This window comes from Typha angustifolia, chromosome 4 (assembly GCF_048772165.1).
Source record: "Typha angustifolia cultivar Huaian chromosome 4, ASM4877216v1, whole genome shotgun sequence".
Classification (NCBI taxonomy): Eukaryota; Viridiplantae; Streptophyta; class Magnoliopsida; order Poales; family Typhaceae; genus Typha; species Typha angustifolia.
In genome coordinates, this window is record NC_133242.1 from 1,611,451 (window position 1) to 1,624,259 (window position 12,809).

Below are 12,809 nucleotides of genomic sequence, written 5' to 3' on the forward strand. Positions count from 1 at the left end.
ATAAACTGATAAAAGGCAAGTGGTTCTTGTTTCTATCTTTCTTTTATTTTTATTTATTTTTTTTATTGTCGAAGATAATAATTTGTTTGTTTTTTTTAGGGGTTTTAATTTGGTTTTTATAACCCTCTTCAATCTAAGTTTTATATTTGTATAAAGTAATAATAAGCACAAAAAAAAAACTGCCTATTGAATGGATTCAATTTTGACCATTAAAGGGACATCAGGGGATAAATATTATTTTTAGAGGAGTATAAAAGAAAAGAAGAAATACTAGAAGAATATGCATGCAAAAGAAAACCTTGAATTTATTACTTTTTATTAACTTACTAATTAATTTAAAAACTTAAGCGGTCAGATAACAATAGACCGTCACCTGAGATATTTGTGTTAAATTATGGACTTCTAAGTCTTTTGTAATTGATTTTGATAATTGTCATGTATTTATATATTAATCAGGGATGGTGTTAGACAATACGATTGATGTTTAAACCTCCACCAAACAGACCCTGAGCTGGTCACCAACCTTAGAATTGAAGGGAAAGAAACTATGAACAGGAGAAGAAGAAAATTAACTTGCAGCAAAGACTTTTTAGCTTTTCCACCTACATTTTTTGTTATTCACTTTGTCAAGTACTGGAGGTTAGGTGATGAGTCAACACACTTGGGTAGCTGATCTCATAAGGGAACTTAAGATAGTTGTTTTGACCCACCACTATAAACAAAAATTTTAAAAGAAGTGGAAGGCTGGGCTGGCTCATGGAGATTGCTTTATAAATTCTGGAATTTATCAGCCATCCTCATGTTGAAATGTCCTTGTGATAGGTGAGAGGTTTGGAATTTGTCACAGCTAAACTAAATAGAAAAGTATCAGGTTTCCTACTCCTAAGGAGAGCACTAGAGTTTTGTTTGTATAAAGGAAATTTGAGTACAATTTGACAACCATCACTGCTACATTCATCTAACTTCTTTCTGTCGCCATCTACGATCTACCACAGTCAAACAAGTTCTTATTGGGAAATTGAGAATTCCTTAATAGTTGTGGCTCACAAAAATTAAAATTAAAATAATAATTAACTTTTGTGTTAGACTTTATATAGATAGGCTCAGATCCTCACGTGCAATATTTTGACATCCACTTAAATTAAATAAACACTAAAACACATTATCTTAATTTTTAATGAAAAAGAGATGCATGACTTTTGTTAACATTGATATTCTATTTAGAATTATAAATGCTGTATGAGATTAGGTGTTCCTACTTCTTGCGGTAGGTTACCCGTGGTGGGCCACTGCAACATCTCAATCAGGTTAGGTTATTCGACCCATTTGCCCATCAGTAGCTGTGTAACTTCAATTTGATGATGATCTAACTTGAAAGTGCAGCACAGTGTACATGCATCAAGAAATTTCTGTCAGCCATCTCTCATGATGATGTAACAAATTGAATAATAATTCAGAATATCCAGAGACTGTAAGAGACTGGTCCAAACCTCCAAAGGTAGAAGAAGAATACTACAAGTGCAACTATAGCATCTTTGTTTAACTTTAACATCATTACGAAAAAAAATAATCAGCAGAAATGGCATAAACTTTACAGAGTAATTTAGCAGCAGTTGTCAAGATTATAATGAAGTATATCTCTTCACTTTGAGGCTTGAGCTCTCATGGTGGTGAATAATGCAACCATGTATTTGCTTAAAGGAGCAGACATCTGGTTGGCGGAGCGGCGACCAGCATTCATAATATACTCGAGATTGTGCAGGCCTTTCTCCGCACAAACCCCCAAGAAAAGAAAAAAAAAGAAAAAAAGAGAGAAGAGAAACTCTGTTGCCAATCAGCAGAATCACCATATCTTCTTTCTGACCCAAAAGAGAAGCAGGACGACACCCAGAACAATGGCAACAGGAGCCCATTTCCGTATGAAAGCCTGTAAAATCCAGCAGCATAATGTTATGTGGAATATACAAGACTTCAAGTATGGAACAAACTGATATATAAGTATTCTATTTAGGTTATCTCATAACAAATGTCAAAATCTAATCAGAATATATGATCCATTGAAAGAAGAAAATGGTGATCAAAGGACTTCATGTTATGTTACATAGAGGTCATAGAATCTGCAAAATGAAGAAAAGCTGATTGTGGATACCCGCAGCAATGGCAACTCTAAGAGTGAAATATGTAACGGAGCAGTCCATCCTGTATTTGGCCCTCGATGGCTGTCCCAATGCAGGTCTGCCCCTAATGGCTAGTGCATAAAATCTACAAGCTATACTTACTATCAGGAGAAAAAAAGTTAAAAGCTATGAAATGAAGAGAACTTGATCACGTTGCAGACTCTTAGCTATCAAATTCCTAGAAAAATGCCTTTCATACTCTAGTCTTGTTTCAAGATATGACAGGTAAGTGCCCTTTGAATGCGGCGCTTGTTCTTTCATGTTGGCACTAAATTAAACATGTGAATTCCAGATCCATAACAGCAAATTATGTCATGTGTGGAGTCAAAGACAGAAATTATTTAACCATGATAAGGAAAGGTCAAGTCTCCAATTGTCCCCAGGAATTAGTTTTTTATTTTTTTTATTGACAGCCGTCCTTTTCTTCTCAACTGGATGGATCAGGTGGGATGCTATTTAGTTTTCACAAATATAGAGATGGCCAACTAAACTCCTATTTATAAACAATAACCAGGCTATAAAGGTGAAAATGCATGAAGTTGTTGTGGTAATAGACACCTCCTTTTGTAACAGAGAAAGCAAGGAAGTTTCTCTCCTTTTCCCAGACTTCACCAAAAATAGAAATATTTGTTAAGATCTATAAAGGAAATATCTATAGATTGAGTTTTCCTTGAAACAAAAGAATTGAATTATTTCTATGCAGAAAATTGTTCTCAAGGGGGAATGCAAGAACTGACTATAGCATGAGCAAATCCTATATTTGCCTTTGCTACCAAGAAAGACAACTTTAAACTGATGGAATTAGACATAGTTCAAGCTGAAATTTCAGATAGAGAAGTGTGAAGAAAGGTGTCTATGCACGTTAATTTAACATGTGCAAAATTCTCAGGATACCAGAAATGCTCATAAAAGGTAACGATGCCCTACCAAGAAAGCCTTACCTGCCGATTTAGATCCTTTGCCCTGTCTGCATAGATGCGAGATTCTGATGTTAACCTACTAGACATTTCACTGACCTCTGCATAATCATGTAATTAAAAGATTTCAACAGGAAGTACATGAGAACTGATATCTAAGTTGCTGCAAATAATCAGCATGAAAAACCAAAAACCTAATGCTATGTAGGTGAAAAAGTGATGGAACTTAAAGGGCATTAAAATTTAAAACCGTGACAGTTGTGTGAATTAGCTCTCATCCAAGGATTGTTTCTGATAATATGGACAGTTCTGGGGATCATTCTACCAGAGGCTAGAAAATTACAATACTTAGCAACTACAATATTTGTGAACTTACGGTCCAACTTTTCACCAACACCAAGAACTTCTTGAACGTTGCGAGTCATAATTTGGTGCACTTCGTAAAGTTCATCGTTTAGCTTCGAAAGGTTCCGTTGGGTCCGCGTATCTAAATACAATTTCTTGGTCTTCTGTATGAATGTGTCTGCATGTAGCAAGAAAGAGAACAACCAGAATTATAAATCATTATGCAACACAAGGAAGATTCTACAGAAAAGTTAAGATAGATGAAGAACCACTATAAGCAACATACCAAACTTAATAAAAGCATAAGGCCTTGCGGCAGTTTCAATTTGACTCCCATTGACTCTCTCAAATTCATTTTTGAGGTCCTCCAGGTATTGAAAAGCAAGTTTCTTTGGATAAGAACGATCACACATTGTCAGGTAACATACACGGCCTTCAATTATATAGCTGCATACTTGAGTCAAAGGTAACAGTGCAACAGAAACTTTCCTTGACAGAAAACAAGTATAACCATTGAAAGTCACAATTGCTTTAACTAGAAAATGGCAGAACATGTTTCCTATCAAAGGAAACAGATAGTTTACATAACTCACACTGAACAATTAAGGTACAATAAAATATTATCAAGGTATAGCCAAGTCACAGTGCTGTTTAGTTCAATCAGGTTAACAATGAAATAGAACCATAGGAAAGCAATTAAGGTACGAGCAAGGAACTTCAATACTTATTTGGATACCAGTTCAATAAAAAGCCACAGAATGAATCCCCTACAGAATGGTTGAAACACATCCGCAGTCACAAAAATATGGATTGCAGGTATTCTCAACTCATATTGTAGAGAGTTGAAAAACACTCAAGACATAGCAAGGGATAACTGGTTAAGGCTGCCTTCATCATGAATTTCTCACCATTGGAAGAAACACATGCTATGGGATGCCCTTTTTCGAAAAGAAGGTACACACAAAAGAACATAGATTATAGGATACTGGAAATAGTATGGTCCAGTCTCAATTGACATCCGTGAAGCCTCATGATGTCCTTTGGACAGGTTCTTGAATAGAAGTTTTGCTTGTTGCTTATAGAAATCAGAGTCTTTCTGATCACGACCGTCATCCAACCCTTCTGCTAATGGAAGTCCATCAGTCACGCGTGCTATCATTGTTAATTTAACCATTTTACCCCACAAAACTGGGAACAGAGTACAAAATGGTGTGGATGACCTTCGGAACCTACCTACACAAAGAAAAAGAGTGAAGGGGCAAAATAACAACCTCACATAAGATCTAAGAAATGAGAATTCCAATTTTAAATACTAGCAAACGGGTTTGGTATGTCATGTGCCAGATTATAACAATTCACCGGGTCAAGTTTCAACCTGCCAATCTTCATCAACAATGCATTACAGGATAAGAATGTGAAACGTCAGAGCATCAGTAGTTGTTCAACCCGACGAATTCATTATGTGCATTCCATGCTCCCAAATAGCTAAACATTTGGAGCTTCTAGTTACTAATTAGCGACATCTTTTTACCATACTAAATAAAGTTCAGATTCCATATCCAAATCATACCAGGGTTATGCCAATATACATGAACATCCTCATAAATAACCTAGACAGATATCAACAGAAACATTAAATTTTCCAGTACTACTAGACTACTACTCTCTTTATCACAAATGTACAATGTTGAAGCAGGAAGTAGGTTTCACAATAATTTTTCTGACTAATTCCAAAAGTTCCATGAGTGAATAGGTCCCATTCTGAAAACTATTCTCGTGATTCAGTTGATCCATCTCATCTCCTCTGGGCTGAGGATATCATTATGTGTTATTTTCCCGTCGTCCTCGCCAATGTCAAATAATTAAAGACTAAACACGAAGAAACTCGAAGGGTACCAAAGTCTCCACAGACTCCATCAAGATCCAAACCTTTAACAACAGTAAACGAATGTCGTAAAGACTAATAAAACCAGAAAGCAAGATCGACGGATCGATAGATCAAAAGAAGTACTCATCTTACATTTACGAAATCCACGAGAATTATAACAAAAACACTACCAAATCGATCTTTCTTCAAACAATGAGACTCTAAGATCGGGAGAGAAGAAGAGATTACGGACGAATCTATGCTTACGGGGTCAATAGCTGCTGCTCGAGATCAGTGCTGAGGTTGGTATTTGATGGTGGTTTTCTTCCTTCCTTCTTCCTTCCTTCCTTCCTTCGTCGGCGGGTCGTCGGCAAGAGGAGCGAGAAGAAGAGGGGGAGAGAGAGAGAGAGAGAGGGAGAGAGGGAAAGAGGAAACGAACAGTGGAAGGACGGGAGAGTAATTATCGAATAAATTATAGACTGGGTTAACTCGGATCCCGGAATAATTTGTTTAAGAAAAGCACGTAATTAGTATTTAATTACCCCGGTTATAAAGAGCCAAATTAAGATCAAAGGTTAAAAGTTAGTTTGCGAAACTAATTTTATCTTTCAACTCTTATAATCGTTAATCCTCATAAAACACCGACCTATTTTTTAATCAAACAGTAGCTAATAAAATAAAATAAAAATATTCTATTTACTTTTTAAAAGATAAACTTAAATACCTATAATATATTTTATTTGACTTTAATATTTGGTTCTCCTTTTACCCAATATCTAAAATCGAGTTAATTAATTTAACTCAATCAATTAAGAAATCTGAAGGCAAAATAATCGTACGGTATAAATGGTAATAAAGCTTGATTTTAGCAATGTTAATTTTCCTTTCCGAAAAAGAATGGCCTTTCTGATCCCAAGAAATTAATTCAATATAATAATAATAATAATAATATTGCCCTTTTGTTTTCTTAGGGAAAGTAATATTGCTTCCTAGTTAAATACCAATCTACCACCAACTTAATCGAGTGGATCGAAAAAGTTGGAAATTTTGATATATTAATAGTTTGTTTCTAATATAACCTTGATCAAGTATTCTGAGATCATTCAAGAACATAGATAAGAGGGAGATATTCCACAATACTTCTCAGGAACACAGCCAACATCTCTTCCTTAAGATTTGAGGATGATACTCTGGGAGTCTCAAGGGAAAGAAGTAGATATACCTGGTCATCCAGATGAAAGGTTTAAAAGTATAAAGAGAAGAAATAAAGTGAAAATGGCAAAATTATACTATAATCTGCTATAAGGATTCGAGTCAGTAAGACCTCAAGGCCTTACCAACCAAACTCAGAACACTATAACTTCAACAAAGCATGGAAGTATGAGAAGCAGAGAATTAGCACTCCAGAACCTCTCATTAGACTTTGGAGACTAAATCCAATGCAATTCTATAATATGCTTGCGTACCAAATAGAATGATGAATGCCTCACAAGGACAAGGCTTTCTATGTCTATCTTCAAATCTATAACAATAGGTAGTAGACATTCCTCTCTTTCAAAGGTCAGATTACACTCTCCTGCCAGAAGTTAAATTACTAATACTTGAATCAGGAACTGATACAATTGTAATCCTGCCGAACATTGGTAAGCTGTTTCCGGTGACAATGCATATGATTTCCTGATATTGCTCACACATAACCTACCATTCATGAAGAAGTTCCTTGCAATGAGATAAGAAGACAATGCAAATGTTGCAAGTACTTATAGTCAACGCCAAGCTAGTAACTGGCTGGCATAAATAAATTCCTTGCAATAAGTAATGCATAAAAGCTTCACTTTTGGTTGCTTGCTGGAGACTGTGCAATCCTTTTTGCACAATCACGAAAACCGCAACCTTTATATGTTGCTTCTGGATTGAAATTGAAGCCCAAACACGAAAAGATCAATAGCATTTCAACATTTTGAAGAAATCCTGTGTATTGCAATCCTCCAAAGAAGAATGAAATGAGCAGCAGTTTACTTCAAGTCAAGATACTTCTATTGGAGCACCTGGCATTATTCTACTGCAGTGACTAATTCTTAGAAGACATCCTAAGTCTAGAACAAGGATCTATTTCCCTTCTCATATAGAAAATTTTCGTCCAGCTTACAGCTCTAAGCCAACAATAGAATCCATCAGTTCCAAATTTATATGAACTCAAAAGGGACTAATTGCGAAGGGCTAAACCCTTACCACAGCTGATGCCAGTTCGGGGGGCGGCAAAGGCTGCGCGAATACCGGCGCCACCGCGCCGGCCTACGGGACGGCCAACTCCGGCGACGGCGTGGGAGTCGCCCAGATGGGTGGGAAATTTTAAGGGTTTTAAGATTTCTTAACAAACAAAGCTCGAGGACGAGCTACACGTGCCATACACGTGCGTCCGGTTGCAGAAAAGTACCTATAGTTTTAGCTATTTCGGCCGAACTCCGCAACGAGTTCCACGTCATAAGCCTACCCTGCCCTCCCGACTTCAGTCACGAATGAAACATATATGTATAGGTTCCTGTCGTTAGACGTTGCCAACTCATCTACTTCATGACATGTCCCCCTGCATGCAGTTAAGACCACGACACGTGGGTCGCTGACGTGGCCCCCTCGTGCCAAGTGGTCCGAGGAGGGCAACACAAAACGTCGTGGAGGGTAACGAGAGCTATATGTACAGTGGTAAAATAGTTGTAACAATTGATGGGCGACCTAAACGCCATAATGCATAGAATCCACCCAAAAATAGTGAAGCAATTTTCGTTTATCACGAGGAACAAATATATGTTCACAGTACTGGATCTCCCGATTAAGATTTTTCATTAGAATATAGAAGTTTAAGCACGCTTTAATACGAAAAGTTTATTATTAAAAGCATTCATTATTTTATATTATTATCAATCATAGTTTATTATATAAATATTTCTCCTTCAACAGTGACTAATAAGAACCTTTTTCTTTGAGTAAGAAAGTCATAGAATTGATTTCGGTAGAAAAAATTATTTGATAGTTTAGTAATTTAGCTTAACTCAGTTGGTGATTTAGCGACGTAGACGACTTAAAGCCTAGGCTAGACTGATTAGTATATTAACTAAAATTTAGTGCAGTCAAGTGAGATTCTATATACTTTATTAGTTATTATTAGGGTAAAATAAAGATATTTCTGAGAAATTAAAATGTGAACAGTAATAAAGAGGGAAATGTTCGCTGTTACCGCAATAGTATTTAAACATGGACTACTAAGACTACTAAGATTCCCTACCTAAGCTAAGGCGGTAAAAGGCGAGCCCAACTGACGGGTTGGTGCGGTCTTCGCCTCGGAATTCACAACGGCGAAGTGCCACCTGTCATGGAATATTGCCACGTATCCTGTGCCAAAGTGGATAAAATCGTAAAACCCGTGTCGTTTCATGGATATTTTTGGCCAGTCTTAAACAACGTAACGTATACGTGGCGGTCTCTCAACGTGTTATCATTTTCCTTTCCGCTGTACCGGGCAATACCAGCCACGGAGCAATCTAGAAGATTTAAATTTTCCACCGACTTTCACGTGGCAATCACGTGAAATCTAGTGGAGAGTCGAAGGCCAATTGCGACAATGCACACGCCACCTCAAGCGATCCAGATCCCATGCCAAAACTTCCGTTAATACCCTCGATCGTAATAAACACAAAGCCAGGGTGCCAAGCTGGAAAAGACTTGCAATAGGGTCAACGGATCGTAGCCGTTCTTTTTTAGTGGAATAAATCGTAGCTTTTCTCGAAGCGGCCGAGTCGCTTTATCTCCGTCCAATTTCGTGGACCCCGCCACCTGGCGCTAATCGCGACCCCGAACTGGAGCGAGTCGCGTTGGCCCCGCTCATATCCAGACCGAGATGACTAGCAAACACGTGGCTGGCCCCATTCTTCTTTCCCAAAATGGCAAAAGGGAGAGGAGAGGTTCCGGTCGCCGCCGTAAGCTCACCTTCCACAGACTACTACTACTCCGTGCTCTCTAATCTGCGAATAAAAACACGTGAAAACTCCGAGTTTTGCAATTTACTTATATTTAATATTTTTATTTATAATAATGAACTAAGATTTAAATTTTATACGCTAAATTTTAAATTTTAAATATTTTTTTTACACTAATTGCATATTGAGCTCTTAATTATTGCCAACTTTTATATAAGCCTTCTGGTTTTTTCTTATTATAATTTAATCCTTAGCTGTACAATATCCCTCACCTACTACATGGATAAAACGTACTAGATAACTATTTTTATCTCCAACCTTTATAAAATAATTCATAGAGCATTAAAATTAGATTGTGACATATCGACAGTTTAGACACTTAGAAAATTTTCACATAATTGAGAGGGCAATGTGACAATGTGTCTTGTGAAATCGTTCACTTGTAAGGAATAATAAGTAAATAACTATTTAAATATATACTAATATAATCATATATATTTGATCAACTATTATTTTAATCCCTCTCTTTGTTATCCTCATCTTAAACTTAATATCACATTAAATGTGACGAGAACTTCTAAATAAACGACGACTAAAAGGAGGTGGATGTGGTGGACCTACTGAGCATGGTTTTTTATTACTAAATTAAGCTAGATATATTAAACATTTAACCTCTCTAACGCTTTTATCATCAAAAGATGTGCTAATATGACCCTCCTCTATTTATCCTCTCTGGCCCCTACCAATAAACAACTTTTTCCTCTGTTTTCCATCTTAAATAGACAACTACTAATTACTAATTAGAGTACGTCCACTTTAACGGTGCATTGTTTAATCCAAGCTTAATTTTGCATGGTTGATAGAAACTCCGGTTTCCTTTTACCATTTTTGACTTTGGCATCTTGCCAAGTTGCGAAGAAAAAGGAAGTGAAATAAATAGTCTCTCTCCAAGGAGGTGGCAGGCATAGGGAGGGGTAATTGGGTCATTTAATACTAACCGTTAGATACTTAAGCGGAGAGCCGGGGATTTCAAAACTGTGTACGGGTTGGAGAATAAGAGGGGCGATAAGTGTCGAAAACTAGCAGTTTTGGTCTTGGTTGGTTTCATTCTACCCTTTTCCGGAGCTTATCCATGGCCCCTGGTTTTGTTCAACCCCCTTCCTTCCTTTCTTCCTTTATATCCCCCCAGCCCTCTCCTTCCCTCGTTATCCACCCCTTCTCATTGTTACTGTTCTTCCGGAATAACCTATCCGTCCTTGTCCGAAGCCTTGTCGAGGTTGGATTTTGCGATCTGCGTCTCTCTTCTTCTTTTTTTTTCCCTTTTTTGCGGCGGATTTTGGTGGGGGCGGGGGAGAGGCGAGTTTGGAGAGGGATTTCTTGATCGAGCTGGATGAAAGTGGAGGAGGGCATTGGGGAGGAGGAGAGGGAGCGGAGGGGGAAGAAGAAGGGTTCGGCCATCAGGGCGAAGATTAGTAAGAAGAGGAGCTGCGGCCGGCGGGCGGCGATGCGGCGCGTCCAGGCCGATTCGATGGCGATTCAGCGGCTCTTCGTCGCCTGCAAGTCGGTGTTCAAGGGGCCCGGCACCGTGCCGGCGCCGGCCGACGTCGATATGCTTCAGAAACTTCTCGGTATGTTTATTATTTACCTCTCAACTTTCTGCAACATTTCGAGCTTTCTAGCATGACACTAACTTTTGCTGCGGTGTTTGTAGATGGTATGAGACCAGAGGATCTACGGTTAAGCATGGATATGGATTTCTTCAATGCTAAAAAAGCCACAAAAGGAACTCCAATCATTAGATACACGATCATAAAAAGATGCGAAAATTTCTCGGTAAGCAAAAGCATTTCTTTTTCCCATAAAGTTAACGATGGCGAACGTCTAATTCAAGCCCTAAATGATTAATATCTATCGTTCTGCATTCTAATTTGCAGATGGTTATATTCTTTTTGCCTCCCAAGGCGGTGATCCCTCTGCATAACCATCCAGGAATGACTGTGTTTAGCAAACTACTCCTAGGAGAAATGCATATAAAATCATATGACTGGGTTGATCCAGCTGAATCAAATGACTCCAAAACTCCCTCAGATCAATGTGAGAACCCCACCCCGCCCCCTCTCCTGTTTCTTTACCTATTGGGTTTGGAATCCTATAATTAGTCCACTGATGAATTTTAATATGTGCAGCGAGACTGGCAAAACTGGTAGTGGATTCAGATTTCTCTGCACCATGCAACACCTCCATCTTGTATCCAACAACTGGAGGCAATCTCCATACTTTCAGAGCCATTAAAGCTTGTGCGGTGCTCGACGTTCTCGGACCGCCGTATTCGGCGGAAGACGACCGCGACTGCACCTATTACAACGATCAGAATTTCTTCAGCTATTCAAGTAAGCAAATTTGATGGTTCTCCTCAAGATTTATCTGTCCACTGTTATTGATTTCTAACAGCTAGTGATCTGCAACACTTGTTGAGGAAGTAGCACGCAACTATCAAATTTGAATAAGTACTACATGCAATTCAGAACTGATCAGATTATATGCAAAACCCCCAAAACTTTGATCAGTATGTGAATGAATATGGACATGAGTTTTCCCCTTGAGTATTAACAAAAGTTATGTTTAACCTATCTGAACTGTGAACATATCTTTACTGCATATTTGTTTCTTTACTCTTTGGCTTTACCTTTGGTTCACAATTAAAAATTAAGTTAGAAACTAGCTCAGTATCAAACTATATATATATATATATGCATCACACCAAACCAACTGCCCTCATCATCTTGCACTTTAATACTGTACCAGCATATCATAATGGAAAACTACCCCTGTTTCTTGGTAGCCCATGGATTAATCTTTTACTTCTGGGAATACATATATTTATATTTATTTATCATTCTACTAGGGTAGACAGGATACATACAAGATAATTTTTGAAGAAAAGTTCAAATACCATGTGCTTTAGGCTCCCTGGTTTCACATATATGCTGGTACCAAGTCACACTTAGCAACTATCATCCTGCCAAACTTTATACTCTCTACTTAAAGAATATTAACATTTCTTATATAAAAATTATTAATTTTTAACGGCATAAGTTTTTAGAATAGTTGATGAATTATCACTTACTCACGCAAGGATATACTTTTTATTCTAACAGATGGTGCTGCCACACAAAATGGAGAGGGAAATGAACGGATAGGATGGTTAGAAAAGATCGACGGCATGCCGGAGGAATCGTATATGGAATGGGCTGAATACCTTGGTCCACAGATCATTGATGTCTGATTTGAGATAATTTTTACTTTGGTCCTCCATTTTTCTAACAGCAGCAAAGATGTCTTGTTTACTGTTAGTTTCTTGTTTCTTCCTGTACTCTTCTAATCTCTGTGTACTAGAAGATGGTCGGATCAAACATGCAGCTGTAGATTGTCAAATTCTTCAAGTTAATTAATACAACCACGTTTTTTTTTCCTCCTCCTGTTTCTCGTGGACAAAGTTAAGGTCGTGTAATTAAATCCAGTCTAATAA

General features: G+C 37.7%; 2 protein-coding genes across 5 annotated transcripts; one reads left to right on the forward strand and one right to left on the reverse strand.

Moving 5' to 3' along the window:
• Nucleotides 1–1,424: 1,424 nt before the first annotated feature.
• Nucleotides 1,425–7,680, reverse strand: LOC140759788 (25.3 kDa vesicle transport protein SEC22-1-like). Of its 4 annotated transcripts, none has more exons than XM_073096453.1 (7): nucleotides 7,539–7,674; nucleotides 5,574–6,528; nucleotides 4,426–4,668; nucleotides 3,726–3,886; nucleotides 3,471–3,617; nucleotides 3,119–3,195; nucleotides 1,425–1,927 (listed from the first exon to the last, which is right to left on the reverse strand). In XM_073096453.1, exons 3-7 carry the CDS (start codon nucleotides 4,611–4,613, stop codon nucleotides 1,844–1,846), a joined length of 657 nt encoding a protein of 218 aa, XP_072952554.1. In that variant the 5' UTR covers nucleotides 4,614–4,668; nucleotides 5,574–6,528; nucleotides 7,539–7,674; the 3' UTR covers nucleotides 1,425–1,843. The 4 variants fall into 4 exon arrangements, with proteins under 4 accessions (XP_072952554.1, XP_072952552.1, XP_072952553.1 ...); XM_073096451.1 differs by having other exon boundaries at nucleotides 4,426–4,672; XM_073096452.1 differs by lacking the exon at nucleotides 5,574–6,528 and having other exon boundaries at nucleotides 4,426–4,672; nucleotides 7,539–7,680.
• A 2,674-nt stretch (nucleotides 7,681–10,354) lies between these two features.
• LOC140759175 (plant cysteine oxidase 2-like) lies at nucleotides 10,355–12,753 on the forward strand. Its single transcript, XM_073095662.1, has 5 exons — nucleotides 10,355–10,908; nucleotides 10,992–11,113; nucleotides 11,215–11,374; nucleotides 11,467–11,670; nucleotides 12,439–12,753. The coding sequence occupies exons 1-5, from the start codon at nucleotides 10,671–10,673 to the stop codon at nucleotides 12,564–12,566; spliced, it is 852 nt and encodes a 283-aa protein (XP_072951763.1). The 5' UTR covers nucleotides 10,355–10,670; the 3' UTR covers nucleotides 12,567–12,753.
• The last annotated feature ends 56 nt before the right edge of the window (nucleotides 12,754–12,809 follow it).

What these genes read in the sequence shown, in the direction of transcription:
- LOC140759788 (XM_073096452.1), bottom strand. Translation starts at nt 4,613, where the DNA reads ATGGTTAAATTAACAATGATAGCACGCGTGACTGATGGACTTCCATTA. An exon ending in TTATGCTTTTATTAAGTTTG is followed by an intron (nt 3,618 to 3,725) that starts GTATGTTGCTTA and finishes TGCTACATGCAG; the next exon opens with ACACATTCATACAGAAGACC. An exon ending in CAAAGGATCTAAATCGGCAG is followed by an intron (nt 1,928 to 3,118) that starts GTAAGGCTTTCT and finishes TGGATTTTACAG; the next exon opens with GCTTTCATACGGAAATGGGC.
- LOC140759175 (XM_073095662.1), top strand. Translation starts at nt 10,671, where the DNA reads ATGAAAGTGGAGGAGGGCATTGGGGAGGAGGAGAGGGAGCGGAGGGGG. An exon ending in CAAAACTCCCTCAGATCAAT is followed by an intron (nt 11,375 to 11,466) that starts GTGAGAACCCCA and finishes TAATATGTGCAG; the next exon opens with CGAGACTGGCAAAACTGGTA. An exon ending in GAATTTCTTCAGCTATTCAA is followed by an intron (nt 11,671 to 12,438) that starts GTAAGCAAATTT and finishes TTATTCTAACAG; the next exon opens with ATGGTGCTGCCACACAAAAT.